Source organism: Talpa occidentalis, unplaced genomic scaffold (genome assembly GCF_014898055.3).
Source record: "Talpa occidentalis isolate TD23 unplaced genomic scaffold, MPIMG_talOcc4v2.1 talOcc4.17, whole genome shotgun sequence".
Taxonomy (NCBI): Eukaryota; Metazoa; Chordata; class Mammalia; order Eulipotyphla; family Talpidae; genus Talpa; species Talpa occidentalis.
Window position 1 is genome coordinate 5,869,457 of NW_023601754.1, and position 24,423 is coordinate 5,893,879.

General features: G+C 54.3%; 1 protein-coding gene across 1 annotated transcript in view; it reads left to right on the forward strand.

Annotated features, from left to right (window-relative positions):
• The first annotated feature begins 485 nt into the window (after positions 1–485).
• Positions 486–24,423, forward strand: part of BEAN1 (brain expressed associated with NEDD4 1) — a 29,688-nt gene continuing 5,750 nt past the window's right edge. The window contains exons 1-2 of the mRNA XM_054697620.1: positions 486–512; positions 8,884–8,989. Coding sequence (XP_054553595.1) covers positions 8,965–8,989 — 25 coding nt within the window. The 5' untranslated portion in view covers positions 486–512; positions 8,884–8,964. The remainder of the gene's footprint in view (positions 513–8,883; positions 8,990–24,423) is intronic.

Sequence of the window (24,423 nt, forward strand, 5' to 3'; positions counted from 1 at the left end):
CGCCGTGTGGGTGTCGGGCTGGCTGTGCGCAGAGGGGCGCGGCTCGGCCCTCCCCGCCCCCCAGCCCGCGCCCCCCCGTCGCAGGAGTGACCCCGGCGGGGCCCAGAGCTGCCGGAGCCGGGAGCCGCGCGGCGCCGCCGAGCCCCCGAGCCCCCGAGCCCCCGAGCCCCCGAGCCCCCGCCGGCGCGGCCGAGCCCGGGGAGCGGCGTGGGCGGCGGCCGGGCGCGGCTGCGGCAGGGCAGGGTCGCGCGGGCGCGGGCAGCGCCGCCTCGGCCCCGGGGCGCGGGCTCCGGGTCGGCCCAGCCTGGCCCCGCCCCGCCGCGCCCCGCCCCTGCGCGCCGAGCCGGCCGAGGCGGAGGGGCGCGCCCCCCGCGACGCCGAGCCCAGCCGGAGCGCAGAGGCATCCGAGCGGGAATCGCAGCCGGAGCCGGAGCCAGAGCGGGAAACCGAGCTGGCGGCGAAGCTGGAGCCCGCGGTGCGGCGCGCGGAGTGGAGCGAGGCAGCCAAGCCGAGTAAGGGGCTTGGGCCGGGGGCGGCGCGGGGGAGGCGCGCGGGGGTCCCAGCCCCCTTCCCGGGCGCGCTCACCCCGGGGCTCGGGGCGCCGAGCCCCTGCGCGCCGGGAGGAAGGACGCGCGGTCCGGAGCGGAGCCGCAGCGCGCTCGGAGCCCGCTGCCCCGACCCGGGCGACCCCCGCCCCGCGCCCCGGGGCGCCTCGCGGCTGCCCGAGGGGGCCGGGGCCGCCCCAGAGCACGGCCTCGGGCCGCGGGGAAGGGGTGGGGGGGTCTCCTGGGCGCTCGCCGGACTCGAGTCCCAGACGAGCATCCACTCCGTGGGGAGGGAGTTGGGGGCGGGGGCGGCGAGACGGTCTCCCCAGCTCCCTGCCTTCGACTTCGGGGACCCCCGAAGCACCCACCCAGGGGGAAACCAGGGCGCACTCTCGGCGGGGGCGCGGGAGGAACGAGGCTCCAGGCTTTGCGGAGTTTGGGCTCGACCCCACCCCCCACCCGGGAGCCTGGAAGTTTGACCCTCCCCCGGGGGGGTCGCCCGGGCCGTGCCCCCGCTCCGGCGCCCCCCGCGCGGGCGGCTCTCGGCGGCGGGGGCGAGAGGGGGCGTCCGCGCCGCACCTGCTCCCCCTCCGGGGCCGACTTTCGCTTGCGCGGTAACTGAGTTCGAGGCTGAGTCCGAGGCGGCCACTCGGCTGGCTGCGCAGCGCGGCGGAGCGGCTCTGCCGCCTCTCCCCGGGCGACCTCGGGCGCGGGGTAGTGCCCACCCCACCCCCGGCTGCCTCTCGCCGCCCTTTCTCCCCCGCCACGGGCCCCGCTGTCTGGAGGCTGGCACCGACTGCCCTCCTCGGCCCCGCACAGTGGCCGCGGGGGTGGCCGGGCCCGGGCGGAGACCCGGAGGGCACAGGTGGAAGGTGTTGGCGGCCGAGGCTGGGAGCGCGCACCTTGGTCTCGATGCGCACCCAGGCCCGGGGGCACCTGCCTCCAGGATGCCCCTGCCCCACTGTCCTAAAACATCCTCTCCCCAAAGAAGGGCTTCGCCCGGTGCCTCGATTTCCTGGGTGGATAAACAGGCAGGATTCTGTTGTGAGCTGAATGTCTAATGGCTCTGGGAGCAGAGGGTGCCTTGGCTGACTCCCCAGCCGTGTGACCTTAGGTAAGACACTTCACCTCTCCGGAGCCTTATTTTTCCCACCTGAAACCCAGGGAAGGTGAGTTAAGAGGACTGTGAGTGGCTGCTTGTAGGTGGCTTAGTGTGCTGCTTGGCTCACAACACTCACTCAGGTTGGTTACAGGTGTCATTTCGTGAAGTGTGCGGGGCCAGCAGCTGCGGAGGGAGAGCGCTGTCCATAGGTGGTGGGGACGCGACGCCTCCCCCCCAGCCCTGTCCTTACCAAAGAGGCCTTGGAAACCCCCAAGGTCTTGCTGACGTCAGATTGCAATGCCAGTCTCTGGGGCCTGCCCTTTCTCAGGTGAGCCCCCTACCCAGCTCTCCCCTCCCTGCCAGGCATCTTCATCTAGGTTGGAAAACACCATCTGACTGGTTTTCCCTCTGCCCTTGGCTGACGCTGCTGCCCCAAAGCAGGCGGCCCCCTCCCCCCAGCTTGCTCATCCTCTGCATTCCTCTCTCTACTCCAAGGTTTGGGACCTGAGGATTGTTTTTCCTTAAGAGCATCTGGTTGTCTGGTGGCTTCGATGTTCTGCTGCTGGCTGTCGACACAGGCAGTGGAGACAGCAGCTACTAGGCCTGGGAGGTCTGTGGGGTCCCGGCCTTCATTCTGTGCTGACTGTGGGGTGTTTGTCCAGGTGACTGGGCCCTGACGCAGCAGAAGTGAGGACCCTAGGGGAGGAAAATGGAGCCAGTGACTGAGTGACAGGTTAGAGCTTCTGAGCAGGAAGGTTACCAGGAAGAGAGCGCCCCAGTCTGGGCAACTGGGGGCTCAGACCCAGAGCAGAGCAGGTGAGACCCTGGGCCTGGGGGGCAGGGGGGGGCGGGTAGGGTGCTGGGATCCTTGGGGGGGCACAGAGGGTACCAGTGCCCAGGAAACAAAATTCAGCTTGTGGACACTCGTGCTAGTTCTGGCCACCTGTGGCCCAGCTGCCTGAAACAGGGGGCCAGGGAGGGGTGAGTCTGTCTTCCTGTTACCTGGCGAGACAGACAGAATAGGTTGACCCCCTCGGGGCGTCTTTACACAGAGACCCTCTCCTCTTCCTTGGTAGCCTACCCGCGCCCCTCCCCCACTCACCCACTAGGGTGTCACATCCCTGCGTCTTCCACAGTCCTCACTACCCCTCTTCCCAAAGTCGTTAATCAGGAATAAATTTAGAGGTTTGTGACTACTGATTCACACAGCCTCTGGAACGCAGCCGACAGGGAATGTCGGGAATAATCGATTAGTCACACTGAGCCACCCAGGACCCAAAGCCTTGGCCCCAGAAGTGCCAGGGCACAAAGAAAGGGGCCGGAAGGTGGAAATTTGCTCCCAGCCTCCTCCGGGAGAAAGGGAGACCCTGGGGCGACAGGACCCCCTTAGCGAGCGAGCACAAAATAGACTTGTGCCTGCGAGCACAGCTTCGGGGGCAGACGACCTGCCTCTGTGCATGTGATTCTGGGCAGATTCACCTTTCAGAACTCCGATTGCCTTTTGCAAAGAGAAGCAGGTATTACACACCTCCCAGTCCAGCCACGCAGGAACCACAGCCATGCCATGGGGCTCCGGCGACCGCGCTGAGTGTCTGTATTGTGAACACGCGTGAAGAGTTTTCTGAGCGTAAGCCTTTCCCCTTTGAATGCTAACAGCAGCCCTTCGGTTTAGATGCCGCAATTGTCCCCATTTTATAGATGTGAACACTGAGGCTTAGAAAGGTGAAGGGCTCACTTTGCTTGACCTAAAGTACCTAAAACCTCACCATGACTCATCATAATTTTATCAGCTTGTAAAATTGACAGCACCGTGTATCTTAGAGGGTGTGTAACTAGTTACTGCAGTGATTCCTCCACGGATATCGTCAGTCATCTTGTGTCTATATGTTCACTGACCACCAGCTAGAGAATTTTTTAAATTCTATACAGACAGATACCTGTATGCTTTTCTAGCCAAAGAGTAATCAAACTAATGTAAAAGACCAATTCCCACCCCCACCGATCCCCCATCCCTCTCCTTTCCATTTTTTTCCATAGCACTCAACACCCCAGAAGTGGATATACCTTATCCATTCCTTCCATGTTTGCCCTCATCAATGAAACAAACTCTAGAAAGGCAGGTACTTTTCACCATTTTGCTCACTACGATATCCCCAACACCTAGAACAGTACCCAGCACTTAAAGAGTACCCAGCACTTAACATGCTTTGCAAATAACAAAATGTTTTATAGACATAAGGGCTATTGTTAGGACTTTCGCCAAGTAGATATCTTACCTGGAAATATGTGCTGCTTAACAACAGGGATAGGTTCTGAGAACGCGTCTTTAGGCGATGCTGTTGTGTGAACATCACAGGGTGTAATTACACAACCGAGATGGTACAGGCTGAGACAGGCTGTCCACCCAGGCTATGAGAAGTAGCCTAGCACGAGACCCGGCTGTGGAATAGCCTATTGGCACCAGCTTCCTATAGGCAGCCCCCCAGTAGCCTAAACCAGGGTAAGCTACTCATAACTAAAACATTAAGGGTCGTGAGAGAAACCATTCCCTCAAATGGGATGAAGGTTAGAAACAATGGAGATTATTTCCCTAACATTTTAATAAAGCTCCTTATCAGTAAGTTCAAAGACAAGTTAATTTTTTTTTTTAAATTGCAATAACAAATGACAGGTTCAAAGGCAATTAAATTAGCCTTAAAAACATTCAGTGAGTTAGCTCTCACTGACTTATTTAGTCAATTACTTTTCCATTTAGTTAGCACAAAGGATTTTTTCAATCTTCATTTTCATGATTTTTTAGATTGTAAAACTAATCCATGTTCATTGTGGAAAATTTGGGAAATCATAAAAAATATAAGTAACATAAAAATACTCATTAATCCCACCAGTGCCCAGAGAGCAGAATGGATGAATATTTTAGTCTACTTCCTCTCTAATCTTTTTCTATGTATGAATATTTGCATAGGGTTTTTTTTTAATAAATTAAAGATCATAACTGGGTGTAGAATTACATACTGAATATATATCCATATAGAGAGAGAGAGTTTAGCTCTTAAATCCATGTTATGAAAATGTCTTTAAAATCCAGATTTCGTGGCTGTACAGTATTCTACTGTAAGTGTACGCCTTAGTTCGCTCCATCTGTCCTCTCTTACTGGGCATTGGGGTTTCATTGCCATGAATGATGCTCATCTGTGTCCTCTTTGGAACATTCTGAGTCTTGAGTTGGGCTTCTCTTACACATTTGGTCACTTGGCCATTGTGTAGATGGACCAGCTTATGCAGCTAGACAGGAAATCAAGCTGGAGAGGCTGAGCCATGGCAGGAGTGAGCAAGGAGGTGGCCGTTGATGCTGTTATAGGGGCTACTCCGGGTAAATGAACATGGAGACCCAGTGACCACCAGCCACATTCTGGCAAACCCGGTGAAGTCACACAGAGCCGCAGAGGCGGCCATACACCTGAGTCCCTTTTCTATTATCAGGACCAGGTTACCTGTTTGCAAACCTCAGTGCCACTGTTCTCAGACTTTTCATTCTCTCCTGAGTTCATTCATTCAATCATTCATTCCATCAGATGATGAAGATTAAGTGACATATCAACACTTGCCAGGGAATGTTCTTCTCCAGCTGGGGAAGTCAACAGTGTCCCAACCTGACATAAAGACCTTCCTGTGCAGGAGAAAGATTTTCTGGGGGCCCCTACCTGCAGCCCCAGGAATTAGTCACTGCCTTGTAAGGCAGATACAACCTTTTCAAGATGAGAGCATCCAGCCAAAGTCCAAAATTTCCCACCTCCTTCTGGCCCTGGGCAGACACATACACACCCACATAGAACCCTGAGAGGTGACCTCATCAGCAGGACATAGTCAGTGGGCATTGACTGTGAGAGGCGCATCGGGTTATCTGAGCTGTCTACACCTCCCCCACCGTCGGGAGGGGCCCCAGCTCCCTACTATCCCCAAGTCACCCAAGCAAACACAGGGAATCATCCTCCACCCCCCCTCGCCCTCCACTTCTGATCTGATCCATCTGTCCCACTTCTTAAACGTTCCCTACACAGCCCACTGCGTGCCTTCAACCCCCCCATGACGGGCCTCCCCAGAATCTTTGCTCTGGAACCCTCTCTTCGCAGCCACACACCCAGCTACCCCCCTCCTGATCATACATGGCCTCCGCACTGCAGCCTCTGTATCTATGTGTACAGTCTCCACCCACCTGCCCCCTCTGCGCCATCCCTTGCTGCTACCCCACAAATCCCGCTACTACCCTTGTGTCTCACGTCGGGCAGGTAATCTCCACGGAGACGGGCACCGCCAATGTTTGCTTCACCCCGCTATCCCCCCCCCAAAACCCGGCACACGGGGCCTTTGAGGACATAACTCGTGGAACCAGTGAATGCTGGTCCCATCACCTTCCTTGACACCCCGCCACCTGCCACCTGCGGACCCCCACCTCTGGCCCGCCCTGTGCATCGAGTCCAGGGAACCCTTTGCAAGAGGCTAGAGCGGCCCACGGTGCCGTCCTGCTTAAACACTCCAAAGGGTACGCTTGGGGGGGCGCAGGAGCAAGCGCCCCCGGACCCCCCCCTCGTACCTCGATGTTGTCATCTGTAAAATGGGGGTTGGTTATGAAATTCGGCGGGCTGACGTCACGTGACTGCGGTCCAGCGGACGCCGTAAACAACACGGCATCACGTGGCCGCCCGCGCCGCCCCCCGCTCCGGCGGCCCCTCCTCTGCTGGCCACCGCGGCGGGACGCTCCGGGCGCTTGGCAACGCGCATGAGCGCTGCGCTCCTGCCAGGCTGGCTGGCGTGAGGCTGCGCCGGGCTCGCCCCGCCGGAGTCACACGCTCCGGCGCGGGTCTGGGCGTCGCGGGGCCCCGGAGTCCAGGTAACCCCGGTGCAGGCTGCTGCGCCACGCTTGGCCGCCGCAGAGCCGGCGCGCGCCATCCGCCCACCCAGACAGTCTAGTGGACGGTGAGTCACCGGCAGGAGCGCTCCTCGGACGTGGGCAGGTGACGTGACCTCGCGGCACAGGACCCTCCCCCACTGCAGTCCCTCTCGAGCAAATCACTGATCCATACCGCAGGGGATCGTCACTGCGGCGCTGGTCATGTGTGAGATCGGGGTGGGTACTTGGCTCCCTCGGCCGCCGGAGACCACGTAGCTCGATCGCTGCGCTCCTTACATGGGCATCCTCCTCCCCAGGAAGCCGGGCTCGGCTGACAGGCAGGCGCTACACCCAAGTCGTGCGTCAGCTTCGGGGCCTGGTGGTTCCACGTAATTTGGAATATCCGCTCAGGGTCCAGCCCTGCGCGCGATGGCGATGCCAGGAGCCACCCCGGCCCTTCATGCCCTCCGGGAGGGCTCATGGAAAGCAAATTAGGGTGGGGCTCTGGTCCCGCAGCCCAGAGGTGCAGCCACCGCAGGCACATACATGCACACGCAGACCCCAGCGCACACGCAGGTAAACACGTGTATTTTTAGAAAGCATCGATCCCAGGCACCGAGGTTCTTCGGGAATTTTCTGGTGTGAGATCACAGTTCCCCAAGCAGCCTGGCACACCAGAGGCGTGTCTGCCCGTGATCCCTGCCCTCACCTCCCCCCACTGAATTCTCAAGTTGTTTTCTGGGGGGACTGAGAGTGGGTGTCAGGCCAGCGCTGTGTTCACACTGAGCTGGGGTGGGGGAGGCACCTGAGTGAAGATTCCAGGGTCGAGGCTGCACCACTCCCTCCCTTCCACCTCACACAGCTGAGTGAACCTGTATGTGGCCATGTTTTCTGCACGAGGCCCTTGCTGTACATTCGCTCAGCTCACAGCAGGTAAGGGGCGCTCACAGCAGGTAAGGGGCGCTCACAGCAGGTAAGGGGCGCTCACAGCCTTTCCTCTGATGCGCTACAGCTCAGAGAGGTGAAGCGCTTTGCCCCAAGGCACACAGCCAGAAAGTGGGGGTGGTGATAGCAGCCCTCAGGGATTAGACTTCTGGGCTCAAGTTCGCCAAAGGTAGGTCTTTGATTCATTCATTAACCAATTCAGTATAGTTTACCCCCAGGACCCCATCAGAAAGTGGGATCTCTTTGTTGAAAAATGCACACATAAGAAGAGGGCTCTCTGGAGGAGATGAGGGTGGGATGCGCTGGACCTGCCTCTTACAGAATAGTTCAGTGTACCTGATGTCCACCTCGCGACCAGAGAAGCCGCTGCCTCCTGGGGCCTGGAAGGGCTTTCCCTGGCAAGAGCCGGCTGGGTTCTGCATTCCTGGGCACTGCCCAGCAACCCCCAAAGGTGCAGTTTGATTTCATCAAGTCTAGTGGCCACACTCCCTTGAAAGGAAGACACGTATCTCCCTGATGCACCCATGACGTCATGCCACTTGGGGACACACCAGTTGAGGAAGGACCAGTTCTGCTCTGTAGCAGGGGGAAGGGGTTACTTTTTGAAGCTGTTTCCTCCACTGCAGACAGGAGTGCTTCCTGGCTGCACGACCATCCAGGTGTCACACCAAGGAAGCTCACGGGGTGCCAGGATTATTGGGCAGAGACTCCTTCATTCTCTAGGCCTTTATCCTGAATCAGAAATTTACTATATCAGGTGTCTTCTGATTTAACCAGGGCTGGACACTGAGAGGATATTCCAAATCAAGCGCTGGCTAACACTAAGCTTTGGAGTCAGACAGACCTGGGTTCTGCTCCCAGCCTAGGAGAAGCTGTGTGACATGACACGAGCTACCTGACCGCTCTTAGCCTCAACTTCCTTATTTCTATAAACCAAGAATGAAAAGAGCATCTTCCCCTTAAAGTTTGGGGGATAATAATAATCTGGTTTGAGCAAGGCATCTGTGACCACGCTTCCAGGGCCAGCGGTGGGATCTGACCTGCTCCTCAGCCTGCAGCTCAGTTTTCCCTTCTGTGAAATGAGGATATTTGGCTCATCTTTAAGGGACCTTCCAGCCAGCCAGTGATAAGACACAGCGGTTCCCTGTGGTTGTCCACTCAAGAGTCCATCCAGGGAGATAGCCCCCCCTCCACCCACTATGGGGACCCCAAGCCAGCATCTGCTCCAGCACCTCCATGCTCTGCAGCCCAGTGCTCCCCAGGCCAGAGTGGTCACACACTCTCAAAGCCCCTGTCCTCTCCCCAGAGGTTGACAGCCCAGGGGATGTGAGTGCCCAACCTGCAGAGTCGGTGGGCACCAGGTGGGCACCCCCATCACCGGCCTGTTTGTGTCTCTGCAGGTGAGTGGAGGGTCCGACCCTCTGAGAAGTCAGAACTGTGCACGTGGCAGGCTGGCTCCCCTCTTCTGCGACAAGGATTACATGTCTTTCAAACGCCCCTGCCCTTGTAAGTCTCCCCGCTTCCTTCCGTGGCTCGGGGCCAGGTGAGGGCCGAGCTCAGAGTGGGCATGCGGAGAACGGCTCTAAGTATCTGGCCAGATTGCTCAGGGGGCTGACCAGGGGCTGCTGTGACGTGACGTGCGGGGAGCGAGGGGCGGCCGCAGGCAGAGCCCGGGCATCTATGAGGAGATGCTGTCTCTACTTCTGCCAACCCCACTCTAGCAGCGCTTCCCGAGGGGGCGGGTTGCTCAGAGGGTACTAGTGGGATGACTTGGGTTTTTTTTAAAGAGTCCATGGCCAAGTGAGCATGGGAAATGCTGGGGCAGACACGTTAGGGTCAGGATTTCTCAACCTTTCACGTGGTTGTGCTGGGAGGCTCCCACAGGGAAGAGGAGGCCCACCCTGCTCCCCCGTGGCATGGCGCGCCACAGTGTGTGCTCCTTGGAGGCCACGGCCCTCAGGAAGCCCATCCCGAACACCTCGAAGGCCTTCATTTACTGAGGCCATTCGATGAGCTTGTTCATGCTGTTCTTCCTGGGCCCTGGAATCCCACAAGTCCCGGCAGTAGATTCAGGTGCACCCCTGGGGCTCAAAGCTGCAACCTCCCTTGGCTCACTCTTCACCGGCTTACCCCATGGCCCTTCAGTCTTCCCAGGGTAGCCACCTGCTTGCCTATGAGGTCTCCGAGAGCCCCAAAACCACTGTCACTTGCTGAAATTTAGGGGACATGGTAACCACACTATCCCTTCTTGTTCAGTCAGGACTGGGAGTCTGTGTGAAATCAGGGACCCCGCCTAGTGCCCCCTTATCTACCTGTCGTCTCCCCTCTCCCATGATCACTCTGGATAATGCCTCACCCCACTCAGTAATGTCAATCCATTTTGTGCAGTTGGTTAAATGTCATACATCTCGGGGTACCGGGCAACTCCTCCAAATAGTCAAAACTCCAGCAGTTAAATCTTTGACCATCCAGGGGCTGAGGCGGTGTGTGTGTGGGGGGATGTCTGGGGTCTCACCACCAGGCATGCCTGGGGAATAGATGGCACTGGCGTTCATTGTTCAAAAAGTGCTATTTGTGTGTATGTGGGGGTTGGGGGTGCGGGCGGTGGCCTCTGGCTACCATGGGTAATGAGGTGGGGTATAGGTGAAGGGCTAAGACCAGTTCTGATGACAGTAAACCCAGCTCAGCACCTCACTGCTCCCTACATCACTACTGCTGCTGCTGTGACCTAATCAGGACATCAAGGCCCACATCCCTCCCAGGCCTGGTGAGAAGGTGCCCAGCGACCACTGCCCCTCAGGGCTGGGGTGGTCACATCCTTGCCCCATGAGCAGCTGGGAAAGGGCAAGTGTGGGACTGACTGCTGAATGTGGAGGGCTTTCCAGAACCTTCTGGGGTCAAATCAGACCCATCAGAGCCCTGCCCATCTGCACGAACAGAGGCCAAGACTGCAGGTGGCTATGCCGCCAGCCCTCTGGGTCACCACCTCCTGGGGACCCCAGGATGCAGAAATAGCCCCTGCGCATCACACCCCCACACCCCCACCCCATACACAGCGCCAATGCCTGGCATGTCAGCACATCTAGGTCCCTCGTAAAGACAGTCCCAGGACTTCATCCCCTCCCCCAAGTCTAGAGCAGAGAGGAGGAAGGAAAGGGAAGAACTTCAGCCGGGGAAGCCCAGAAGGGTCTGGCCACGCGGCTGTGAGAGGCACGTCAGGTCTTCTGCCTGCAAGTGCCAGGCCTGTGAGCCATTTTCCAGCCTTAAGCACTGAGTGAGGAGACCCAGCCTGACTTGAGGAAGGTGGAGGCGTGGGAGCCTTCTCCATCTGGCCCCAGCTGGCAGGGAGGCCCAGGCCTCCCCCAGGACCCAGGCTCCAAGAACAGATGTTTCAGAATCTCTCCTTTGCCACTGGAGGATGCAGCTCTCCGGGCCCAGGGGCAAATGGGAGGAGGGCTTCGAGGCCCCAGGGGAGACTGAGTCTGTGGCAAAGGAAGGCAGGCAGAGAGCAGCGTCAGCTGATCCACGGAGCTGGTCTGCCAAGCTCACAGGCTACCCACCCATTGGCAGGAATCACAGCCTGGAAGAGTCCCTCAGAGTTGGTGTGATGCGGGAGACAGTGCTTGGGTCAAGTATGACCTGACACTGACACTTAATCAGCCATATTGTCCGGACCCAGCTACTTAGCACCTAGAAACCGCAGTCTGCTCACCGCTAACATAGGGGTGGTCATACCAAACGTTTGCTTTGCTGCTCAGATTTCAGATGCCACCAGAAGACCGTAGCTTGTGCTGGGCACTGAGGAGATGCTCCAGAAACTGGGAAATTGTGTCCTTTTCACCACCTTCTCTCTCCATAGTTCAGTATTACCCAAGCCTTTGGGGATCGAGCCAGGGAAATGAAGAGGGAGAGGGACTTCAGAGAGCCCTTTAGGGTCTGTCCCCAAGACTGCTGGGTTCTGCTCTGCTCACTGTAGCAGAGACTTGAAGAACCTGAGGGCAAAGAGGGTGAGTGATGGAACCTGCCACCGGTAGCCACTTCGGTGCCCAGAGCAGACATCACTAATTAACCGCCGCATTCTGCCCCACTGAGCCCGGATACGACCTCGACCCGGGTCTGTTCACCATCTCTGAACACAAGCAGATGACTGTTGCCCTTAAAATAAAACTTTTTCAAGTCTGTCCCTTGCTGGAGTAGACAAAGGAGAAGGGGTTGCTTTAGCTAGTCACTTCGAGCGAAGCCTCTGCTTCCTCATCTGTGAGGTGGAAATGGATCCGACCTGCCCCCGAGGGCTGATGTGAGAGCAAATGAGATGTCACAGGTAAAGGGCAGCAGAGCCGCTGTGACTGTTCCTTTATGTGACCTCCTTGCTCTCATGAAGCTTCCCTACAAGGGACAGGTCAGTGTCCATTTCATTTTGAGGAAACTGAGGCTCAAGGACATGAGGAAACCAGTCAAGGTGACAGGGAGTGTGGAGTCGGGGATATACTCCAGGGGAGCCCTCCCCGGCGCCATTTTAGCTAAACCACAGTTGGACAAAAGGACGAGTAGAGTCAAGTCCACACCTTTACCCCGACTCTGCACAGGATTTCACGGCCCCCTGGACACACTGGCTGCCTCTTAGAGTTCTCTGGTCTTACAGTAGTGAATGCTTGGCATCTGAGAGCTCATCTTCATTTTAAATACACAATCAGGGACCTCCCTGGTGGTCTAGGGGTTAAGTCTCGGCGCTCTCACCACTATGGCCTGAGTTCGATCCCCAGCCAGGGAGCTTCCCACATATGGCGCAGCAGACCTCTCCTGACTCGCCCGCTGCTCCCCTCAGCAGTGTATTTCAGTGGACCCGCCTGTTCTGCTCCCCACTCTGTCTCTGGTGAATCCTCTCACCCCCTGCACCTCTGGCCTACACCCCAGTTCTATGCAAAATTTTTAATGGTTAAATAAATAAATGCACAATCATTTCATATCAGAGTCCCTGGCAAGAGGTCAATCAACTTTGGTTTGAGCACTTAATGTAGTAATAATAGTGACTGTACCCCCGTTTTTGTAGAGGACTCCCAGTTGGCCACGTTTCTGCATCTAGCTGTCCCCTGGCAGTGAGCCCCTGGGGTGAGCTCATCTCTCCTCGTAGCACTGAGCAGCTCCCATACACTGACAGCCCCTCAAATTTACATTGCCAGTTCCAGACTCTCCCCTGAACTCCAGACTCATATATCCAACTGTCAGCCCCATATCACTGCTTGGATGTCTACAGAGTATCTCAGATGTGACGTGTCAGAATCTTCAATCTCGACGCCCAGTGTCCCACCCAACCTGCCCATCATTTTCCTGTCTCAGAAAGTGGCAGCCTGGTCCTTCCAACATGCCTGGATTCCAAACCCTGTTACTTGTCACTCCCCTCCCCGTCCACCCCAGTTCCAGTTAATTTGCAAGTCATAGTTTTATCTTCAAATCAGACCCCACCTTGCCACCTCTACCACCACCCTCTGGAGCAAGGCACCATCATCAACCACTGCCCTAGCCGAGTAAGGGGCTCCTCATATCCCCCCTCCACCTCCAGCCAGGGAGTAAGTGTGGGAAGGGGAAGGGAAGCGGCTGAGCCTTGGGTTGGTGGAGAACAAAATGATTTCTGTTTCTAGAAATCTTGCCAAGGAAAACATGACCCCACAGCTGTCACCCAGAGCTTCCCAAAGTCAAGTGCACGGTCAGGGGGACTGACCTACAAACGTGAACTGTAAGGACATGGCCATTTCTCTGCCAAGGGCTACGCTAGACTGGCTGCCCTGACACTCAGCCCCACCTGGGCCTGGACCCATGCCCAGAATGGTTGTCCTCTGTGACGCCACTGCAGAAGAGTGCAGGCCTGCGTGCTTCCCACACAGGGAGGGAGGCCCCAAGAGATGTCACCTGCCAAGTGACCCAGCAGAGGAGACAGGATTCAAAAACAGGGCTCCTGGGTACAAGCCACTGGCCTCCTGGTCCCTGTGGGAGCTTGAGTACATTTTCACCTCCCAGAAGTCCCTCTATTTGCTTCTCTGTATTTAAAGCACCACAACACCCATGACTACCCCACTTCTAAGGGCTGCCCCTTCTGGACCCCACCTGGAGTCATTGTGGGTGACCTCCAGGAAGCTTTCCTCTGCCCGTACCCCAGGCCCTTGGCCCTGCATGATACATGTCTCTCCCAGGAAAGAGAGTAAAGGCAATGATTATGGCGAATCCAGCCCACACAGCCAAAGCAGTAAGAGCTGAAAGACTCAGGTTCAGAAACCACTGAGCCTGTGTTTATTCATCTATAAACTGGGATGACACCCGTGTCCAGTGGGATGGTGAGAGCTGGGTGAGCTCACAGGTGTTCAGGTTTGTCCCCTCTCTTTGGCTGCGGGCAGCTTCACAGTGCTGTGCTTAACCCCTTGCGCCACCAGGAGGCCCCTCCTTGTGATTTTTGTTTGAATCTCTCTGATGACTACATATACGTTAGCCCCTAGAAGAGCATCTTTGTGCCACGAGGCTTTTAATCACTTTTCTTTGGGTCTTTTTATCGTTGATTTGTAGGAGTTCGTATATTGTGAACACCAGTCTTCTGTTGTTTTATTATTACAAAATCTTCCTCTTTGTGGATTGCCTTTTGACACTCGGAGTGGTACTTTGGATTATCAGATATTCTTAATTTTTTATACATGAACTGTTGATTTTATGTAATTATTTGCCTTATGCATATTTAAAATCTAGAGCGAATGATGCATACATGTACGTCCTAAGAACAGAGGGCCTTACTGCTGCACGTCAAAGACACAAGTTTTATAAGCGTGAAAAGCAAGGTGGGCACCTTTTAAATTGGATGTCAGTCTTGTTCAAAAGTTGTCAATTAATTGAACATTTCCGGTTTTAAGTGAAATGAAATTTAAGGGGTTGCCCATGAAGTAATTTAATTTCTTTAAAATCTCATAGTGTTTTCAAGATAAAGAGATCCCTCCAACACTTCAAATATCAGCAGTGCTCCCACTGGATCATCATAGTACATGTGACTCTCGTACATGAACAGGTGGCAGCAACACTCTGCAAATAGTGAGAACTGGCATGCTGGGGAAGGAGCAAGATGACCAATTATACCTGTGTAGTACCAGCACGCGGCCACATCTGCCCAGGGTAAAATCCAGTTAGCTAAAACAACATGACTGTCAGTTCCCAGACAGCATGTGGGTTATAACTGAATTTGTATATTCTGAAATGGGTGACGTGTTCTTTAAATTCTTCTAGTATATTCTGTTGCACATTACATTAAAACACTGAATTAAGTAGTACACCACAACTGTGGCTGACATTCAGTATCTGCTTTCACAAATGTTTACTTATCATTTCAATCTCAATTTCTGCTCCACCTTCATGAAGCCAGTGTTTGTCCTGCAGAACGACTATTTTTATGTGCAAAATTGTGAAAGGGCCAGCTCTTTCCACCACTGTTTTCTTACAGGAGCCTTAGGTGGGCAAGCTGAGAAGAGAGATGCAGGAGAAAAGTGCCTGTATTTTCCCTTTCTCAGTGGCTTTGGTTTAGAATAGACTGCACAAATACATTACAAAAACTGAATCAGGTGCTATTTCTAGGTTTAACTCAATAGCCAAGTGCCATACCCTGAAACCCACGTGCAGGACTGGAAATAGGAAAGTGAGGCTCACACTGAGACACAGGTAGTCAGAAGCAGCGAAGGCACTGCTTCGTGGAATCATCCCCGAACCACAGCCTGGCTAAACAGTGCACGCTTCCCTCCACCGCTGCTAAGACTTGCATTTGTTGAAATGAACAGGAATCCTGTGAGGCTTATCACATATTTGAGAAAGGCCGTGACAGGTCCCCTCCCTAAACATGAGGCCTGCTGGGTTTCAAAATCCTTTTTCCTTTATTATCCTAAGACCTGCTATACTCTGTTAATACTGTTTGACATTGAACTGCTGTAATCGATGGCGCGGCCACTCTCGTGGGTAACCCACAAAGGACAATCCCATTAGAGGAAAACAGCCTAATCGTGAAAAACAGATGATACCATCAAGGTGTGAAGGAGGGCCCTTGGGTGTCTTGGGATCTGTGACCTACTGCCAGGCACGTGTGCAGACACCTGTGTGGGTGCCTCCCTGACATGGAGCAGGCTGCAAACAACTCTAGCAAGAAAACTTCTTTCTAAACTCTCTGCTTGCTCCAGCCATGACCTTGACCCTGTTCACATCTTAATCCCTATCCAGTTCCATGGTCCCCTGCCCTCCTAAGAAGGTCCTGCTAGAGACCTTGTTGTAAACAGAGTCCAACTTATTCTTTTTTTCTTTGTATGGTTACTCCCTTTGGGTCCGTTTAGGAAACCTAAGGTCGCAGGATGTCTGCCTCTCACATTCAGAACTCTGTCTAGGGGGGAGCTGTAAGAGGTTGAGGTTTGATGGTTGTATGTTGAGCACCTACTGTGTGCCAGGTGCCTTGCTAGGCGGCGCACTTTGATTAGCTGGTAGAGTTTGCTGTTCCCAGTGTACAGATGAAATGATGGCGCCTCGGGAGAGGAACCGCTCAGAGGACAGAGCCTGCCAGAGGCAGAGCGGGGATCTGAGTCCAGGACTGTCCATGTCCTACTTAGCCAGAGCCTGGGACAAGATGCAGGTCACCCCTGCTTGGCTCAGGAGCCCTGAGCTCCCTCCAGGAAGGTGGCTGGGGAGTGGCTGTCTTCCAGAGGACCCCGGGCCGGCCGTGTTCCTCCTCGGGATAAGGAATGTTGGGGATAAAAGGCCTGCGACTGGGGCGAGTTTGGTGCCCAGGACAGCTCAGGGCTACAGAGTCATCTTGGGGCAGGATAAAGGGCCTGTCCCCAAACACCCCATAGCATTTTCAGGAATCCATGTGCTGGGAACCACAAAGCACAGTGGTTCAGTGTGATGCTGATGGGCAGTTGTGGCCAAGGAAGATCTAGCTTTGTCTCATCTACAAGTCTGTCTTGTCCCACCTCGTAGAGTAACCTGCTAAGGTCATTCGTTCTCACATTCCTGAAACCAGCCCTCTCTCCTTGTGCCGTACTGTTTGCAGTACAATGCTGGGTGCTGGCTTTCTGGATGCCCTTGTTGATTCTGGGCGCAGGGGACAAATTCCCATCCCCTGTGACAGATTCCAGAATTAGAACCCCCAGAGCTCTGCCGTTTGTAGGTCTCTGGCTACAGGCCTGGGCACATGATTAATGGTCACCCCGCTCCTGACCCACCTCGCCATGAAGGCAGATGAACCAGGGCTGGAATGTTCTGCTCCCACAGGGGAACCGGTGCAAGGGACCCCTTCATGGGTGGCTGTGGGAGGCCACCTTCTTGCCATTACCTTACATGGCAGAGAGCACAGAGGAAGCAAACTCTTCTTTTAGCCATGGTGGGTCCAGCCTCATAGCCTCTCCTACACTTCATTACGTCCCTCCAGCCCATTTATTAACAGCAGCCTATCGGGGGCTAGGGTGTAACATGAAGCTGGGGAGACACAAATACGCAATCCCTAACAGCTAGTTCCATGATTTTCATGGTCTATGAGAAGAAAGGAAATCCCCGAGGAAAGCAACATGTTCACCACCTGTAGAGCTGGGGGAAATTTCTGGAGCCTCCCCCAGGGGACACTGGGAGAGCGTGTGGCCAGCACCTGCAGCCACACACCCGTGATCAAGCTGCTCTGAAGCTACTTAGTGTGGACTGGGAGGCTGAGGCCAAAGCAAAGCTCAAAGCAGACAGTATGTAGGAAGGAGGCTCAGCACACAGCTCCAGGCGGGTCAGGCATGTGATGCAGTGGCTGATGGTCATTTGCTGTGCTCGTAAAGTTAACATTTTGGACATCAATTATTCAGGAGCTTCCTGCAATTTCTATGTTGTACTAGATGGACATTTTTTTTTCATGCCATGATTTTGAGTCATGACGCAAGCCAGGGTGGGGTCTAGTCCCCTCGCTCATGGGTGGGCCAAGCCAGCCTCCCTGCACCTGCTTCTCAGGGTACCTCCAGTCTACTCGGGGAGCAGGCCCAAAGACTGCTGGTGCTGTAAAAACCTGTGTTCTCTAGAAAACAGCCCAAGAGTCCACACTAGGAAGTGATGAAAGAGAAAGAAAAATGAGTTTGGGGTCAGTGATGATTCCAGCAAGAGGAAACGTTTGTGTGGATTCAGGGGGAAAGTCTCCTTAAGCCACGCTCGGTTCTGTGGTGTCAGCCAGTTTGCTATTTCCTCGGCAGAAATCACAAATAGTAGGGACTGTTCCTGTAAGTTTTCCAGCCAATACATAAATTGTTCATCAAGCCAGAGATAAAGCCTCAGAGAATGATGAAAAGGTGGTAAAAGTTATGGAATCTGGATATGGAGAGGAGCATGTGAGCTAATTTTAGTGAATTTATTTAGGCGGAAGAATGTATCTTAATAGTGGACTAAATAAATCAACTTTCATTTGATATTTATAGACACATGAATGGCCTGTGGGTGGTCACTTACATTTTTCCAGTTATATTTTAATGCAGTGGTTGAAAATCTACTTGGCAGTGAATTGCTCTCCTAATAAGTCTGACATGTGAAGCAGGTGGAGGCAGAGCTACCCTGCATAAAGTGAGCTCAGGGAGCTCCATGACATACTGAGACTCCCCCTCTCAACAATGGGGAGTTGTGTGGGACCCCCTGCTTTCCAGTTGGAGTTTTATTTAGTCCAGTTTTAGTCTATTTTAGCCCCAGGGTCAAGTATGTGTCCAGGCATAGAATAAGCACTGGGGAGTACTGGCAAATGGGTGGGTGGGTGTCTAGACAGACGATGGATAGATAGATGGACAGATGGATGGATGATGGATGGATGGTGGATGGACAGATAGATGATGGATGGACAAATGGAGGAGATGGATGGATGGGTGGATGGATGGATGCGTGGATGGATGGGTGGATGGATGGATAGGTGGATGGATGGATGGATGGTGGACAAATGGATAATGGATGTATATGGGTGGGTAGGTGGACAGATGATGGATGGACAAGTGGAGGAGATGGATGCATGGATGGATGATGGATAGGTGGATGGATGGATGATGGATGGACAGATGATGGATGGACAAATGGAGGAGATGGATGGATGGATGATGGGCAAATGAATGATGGATGGATGGCAGATGGATAGATGGATGTCTGTGGATGGGTGGGTGGACAGATGATGGATGGACAAGTGGAGGAGATGGATGCATGGATGGATAGGTGGATGGATGGATGATGGATGAATGGATGATGATGATGGATGGACAGATGGAGGAGATGGGTGGATGGGTGGATGGATGGATGATGGGCAAATGAATGATGGATGGATGGCAGATGGATAGATGGATGTCTGTGGATGGGTGGGTGGACAGATGGATGAATGAATGGCCAGGTGGTTTATGAGCACATGCCTAGATACATGTCTGGGAGGGTAGGTGACTGGCTGGTTGAGTGAATTTGTGGAGGATTAACAAAAAAGTAGAGTTCATGTTTCAATCCCCTTTTCTGCCATGATCGGCCCCCCTCATGCTACAAATAGTCAGCACTACTTATAGAAATGCACCCCCACTTTAGGAAGAATCCTGAACACCAGGTAGCCTTTTCCTTACAAATAGAGTGTTCAGCGGCCATCAAGGTGATCTCACTCAGGTCATCTCAGGGTGATACCCCAGGAGCACTGTGCCCTTTCCTGAGCTCTGCTGGGACTATACCCCTCGGGGCTCCCCCCATACTCCTTCCTTCCTCTGCTGAGCTTGTTCTGCTGGTTCACCCCTCAAGACCCAGTCCCCGCTGTGTGGCGGTTCCTCCCCTGCCCAAAGAGAGTTCTTCAGCTCAGTCTCCGGGTGACCAGGGCTGGCTCTCAGTAAGTGGGCTGCGGGGTTGCCCAAAAAAGCAGGGGAAGACACTCAGCAGTGCCAACCCCAGTGAACCTGTCCTGCGTGTCCCCTGCCCCAGACCCGCCCACATCCTGAGTGGGAGGCCAGGCGAAAACGGTGCCCACGCCCTGTTCCCTGCCCTCCTCCGAGGGGCCCGGGCCTGGCCCTGGTGGTTTTTAGCAGCGGAGGAAGAAGAGCAGCGTTGAGCCCTGACTTGCCAGGAAGTGGGCCCATGACAAATGCCTTTGGGATTACTTGTGACAGTCGTCATCAGTCAGATGTGCGTCCATGCCCTCCCTCCCTCTAGCCAGCATCTCTGACGGGGGCAGGCAGGGCTGCAGCTCTCGGGATGTTGGCTCAGTCAATCAGCCATCAACCAATCAATACAAAAGATGTTGGCTCAGCACCTCCAGGGCCCTGTTGTGCTTCCCAGTAGCTTCGGGCTGTGAAGAGCACGTCTCTGTACCAGACATGGACCTGGAAGAGCAGCCTGCAGGCCACATTCAGCCAGGAAGTGGTAGCAATCATCTGCCGCCCACCCTGCACCCCAGAGGGTTCCCCTAAAGCCTCTGATCACACCCATGTCAGAGGTTTTGTCCCTGTCACCTCTTTGTCCTTAGGATAAAGGACAGTCTCTGGGTTTGACCTTCAGGACCCCTCCTGGTCTGGCCCCTACCAGCCCCTCCAAATTCAGCCCCCACCCAGGAGGGGACCACCACCACTCATGGTTCCTCAAATGCACCCTCACTTCACTGGGGTTCTTCACTGGTGGGATTGGCCACACTGACTCTTCATTGAGCTCACCCCAAACCCACACACCGCAATTAGGATCTAATTTTCTCTTCTGAAGAGAAGCGCCTTTTTCCTCAGTGGCCAATGCTTAGAGCCACCCGCAAGGCCTGGGGTTGGGCTGGGGCTTGGGTGAGTGCTGGGGGGCAGGAAGGGCCAGTGGGTGAGGGGGAGAAACAGCGTGTGGTGTTCTCTGGCACACAGCCAATCCCCGATTTCTTCTGTACCGGTCGCATGACTCTGCGGGTCTTGGGAAGACCCAGTGATGAAGGGACGCAGGTCCTGTGCTCCAGGGGCCCTCAGGCCACATGGACGCAGAGTGGGCAGTGCAGGCTCGGGAAGTGCATAGAACTAGATCTAAGTTCTGGCTCCACAGCTCCAACTAGCTCCATGCCTCAACCTCCCCATCTGTAAAATGGGGACAGGACAATACACCCCCCTCAGGCTGCGGGTGAGGTCACGGTGCATGTGGAGGGGGTAGAGCCTGATGCAGGCAGATGCTCAGAGCGCCGCCTTCCTGTTATCACTGTTCTTCAGAGAAGCCGCCCCAGCGCCCCTTCCCTGCCCACACCCCCAACAACATCCCTAGAACAGATGACAGCAGCGACGCAGAACGGGGGCCCCGCTGATGCCTCTCCACCCTGAACAAGCCCGGGCCAGGGCCTGCGTGCCCTGCATAGACGGGAACCCAGAAGGAGCACGGCATTGTTTAGGGGCAAGAGAGCTGAACTTCAGCAAGATCCAAGAAGCATGAGCCCCGGGACACGCTGCCTGGTTCCCACAGAAGGCCATCTTGCCAGGAAAGCACAGGGTTCAGCTGCCCGGGGACCTGGGTCCCACTCTGTGGGCTCCATGACCCTGGGGAGCACCTTAACCTCGCTGAGGCATAGTTTCCCCACCTGTTACTTGTGGATCCCCTCACAGCCATCCTCAGAATTAAATGAGATCATCGGGTACGCGGAAAGTGCCAAGCCCAGCGCTCGCCGCACGGGCTTCAGGAGAGGGTCGCAGCTGTGACGCTGGTGTGTGGACGGAGGGCGACTTCTGAGGGCAGAGTCACATTTGTTTGATCCTTTGCAGAAGCTGCTTGGGCTCCTCTGTCCTTGTCGCAGTGGTGCAGGGGACAGGGCGCTGGGGGGCCAGGGGGGCGGCCGGCATGTTACTTCTCTGCAGTCCCATTTATCTTATTGATAAAACAGGCCCTGCCTTTGGAAATTGGAAGCGTTTCCCTCGTAATTTAAAGCGGCGCCTGCCTTTGCCGGTCGCGGTGACTAGAAGATTAATTTCCCGGCAGCCGTGCAGGCTTCCGCCTGCGCCAACTGGCTCCATTTGCAGGCACGGGTGCCGCCGAGCTGGTAATGAGCCTGGCGCTGGCAGGAAGGTGAGGCGGGTGGAGAGAGGAGCGTCTTCAAGGCGACCCCACAGGCCTGGTACCTGGGCTGCGTGGGGGCAGGCGTCACACGCACAGCCAAGGTTTCACCCTGACACCTGCAGCCTGGCCTTTGGCGCATGTGCCTTGAATTGTCGGGTGACCAGCGTGTCCCAAACCATGGCGGCAGCTGGTACATACTGAACAGACCAGTCCAGACCCTGGCAGCAGTTGCAACCCCCTACACAGCGGTATGGCCCCCAAGAGGGCTGATGTCTTTGACACTCCCACGTCCTGCCCTTGCCTTCAAAGGCGGGAGGCCACCTGGGTATCCATTTCTCAAGACCCATAGATAAAAGTGAGACTCCCCTCCAGCTCTTTCTCCCCAGAAAAAGACAACAATTTAAATTGTCCTATCTTCAACTTAGGATAAATCTGGCAAAACTAAATCTTTCTTTTTTTTAAAGATTTATTTATTTATTTATTTATACAAGCACTGGGTACAATCAGAGGTGCGGGAGGGTGAGAGAATTCCCCAGAGCCAGAGCGGGGAGCAGAGCAGGCAGAAGGACCGAAGTACACTGCTGAGGGGAGCAGCGGGCGGCAGGAGAGGTCTGCGCGCCATGCGGGACCCTCACCTGGCAGCCGGGGATCGAACCAGCACTGCAGAGGCTGCGGGCAGCTTCGCAACCCAGCGCTCCCTGTGACACCAGGGAGGCCCCTGGCAAAACTAAATCTGACTAGCCTTTACTTTATTTCAGAGGCTCTGGTGGCAGAGTGACCACCAGCTCAGCTCTAGTCTAAACCAAAGCCCTGAGCATTGGCTCAGGAATGGCAGCATGTGGGTGGTGGCCACACTAGATGAGCTGCAGTCAAAAGCTTTACTTCACAACCAGGTGGAATCACTGTGTGGAGTGCTGTGTTGAAAAGGAGACTGAGGCTTTCTCTGGGCCACACAGGATGGAGAGCCTTTGTCAGTATGTTAACCACCAGCATAGACCTAGGGAAATGGTGGCAGGCATACTAGATATTCGCCAGATTTATCCCAAGTTGCAGACAGACAAGGTAATTTAAATTGATGCCTTGTTCTGGGGAGAAAGAGATGGAGGGGAGCCTCACTTTCATCTGTGGGTCTTGAAGAAAAATGGAAAGCTCAGCTTAGGGCAGCTGACAGCCAAAGTCATCAAAAGGAGAAGCTGGTACTTCATCAGAAGCACTTATAAATCAGTCATAAAGCAGACGAGACCAAATTCTATGCCTTATTGAAAATGGAGTACTGAAGTCCCCATCTGTTACTGTATTGTCTACGCCACCCTTCAATTGGTCACCCTTTGGGACCATATTTTGGGACGCTGTTCTTAGTTGCGTGTATGTTTATAACTGTTAGCACCTCCTGATGGACTGACCCTTTCATCATTATAAGATACCCCTCTTACCTCTAGCATATTTTTTGTTTTAAAGTCTATTCTTAGAATTGTAATACGAATATAGTCACTCCATCTTTCTTCTGGTTGCTGTTTGCAGCTATATCTTCTTTGTATCCTTTTACATTTAACCTATTGTGTCTTCGGTTCCCATTGAGGCTCCTATACACAATACATAGTTGGATCTGGTATTTTATCCAGTTGGACAATCTCTGCCTTTTGACTGGATTGCCTTATCAGTGTGCCTCTGGTGTTATCCTTGACGTATGTGGATTTGTGTCTGCTATTTTACTTTTTGTCTTCTATACTATATTATAGTGAATATGGTGAATATACTGACTACATTATAGTGACTGTTTTCTCTATAGTATTTTAATTCCTTTAATGATTTTTTCACTGAGTTATTTCCTTAGAGATTGTTCTAGGCCTTTTTTATATACCTCTAACATATCACAATCCCCTTCATATTTACATACATTCATTCCAGTGAAAACTAAATTGCTTATAACTACTCCCTCTTTCCCATTTTTGTGCTGTTACTGTTAGACCTTTGAGAGCTTATTTTCCAGCTCTCCCTGCTTTAGTGGAAAGACCAAGACCAGAGAGGGTCGACTTAGTCATATACTGGCTGTGTAATTGCAGATGAGTCATTTAATATCTTTGAGCCTCAGTGTTCTCACCTATAAAATGAGGAGAATTATAAGCATAGACTCGAGGATGAAGTGAACCCCTAGCACAGAGCCTACTCACAGGAGGGGGGCTGAAAACAGTGACCTGTGTTTGGCCCCCAAAGCGTCCCAAAAATCCATTTACTCTGCATTCTCACATTAGAGGCAGGAAGCACACACCCATCCTGGTCACGAGGAGCTCCCCCCACCCACTCCCGTGCGTGCCCCTGAGGGAGGCAGCTTACAAGGAGCTTCAGCAGACTGAAGGAGCTTCAGGCTAGGCTGACATCCTAGCCCTCCAGGCCAGCCCCATCAAGCTCGTGAGGGTGTAAGTGCTGGCAGCATGGGCCAGAACTGGTAGGCCAGGTCATAGCTCAGACTGAGGCCCTAAGTTCATGCTCACCACCTGTCCTGGCCCTGAGCTGAGGGTGGGTCAGGTTTCTGGAGGCACTACTGGGAAGGGATGGAGTGTCAAGCCACTGACTTGCAGAAATCCAGGCCCTCCCCTGTGGGAAAAACCCTGCTACAGGTACCCAGGCAGGTGGCCATCCAAATTCTTTTTGCTTTAAGTGAGACACACCTGTGTTCAGTGTGATTCCCATCTAACCCAGAGACCGCACTCCCCTGAGGCAACGCAGGGCCTCCCTGCCACTTAGCTGGTCTCGAGTTGGGTGCCACAGAGTATATGCCTTGGGCACCTTTGGTGTACCCAGACCAGTCCTGAACTTGAGGACAGAAGGGGCGTTCATATCTGGAAACCATGTGTGATCATAAGCAACCGATGCAAAACAGGCGTGAACACGGGCTC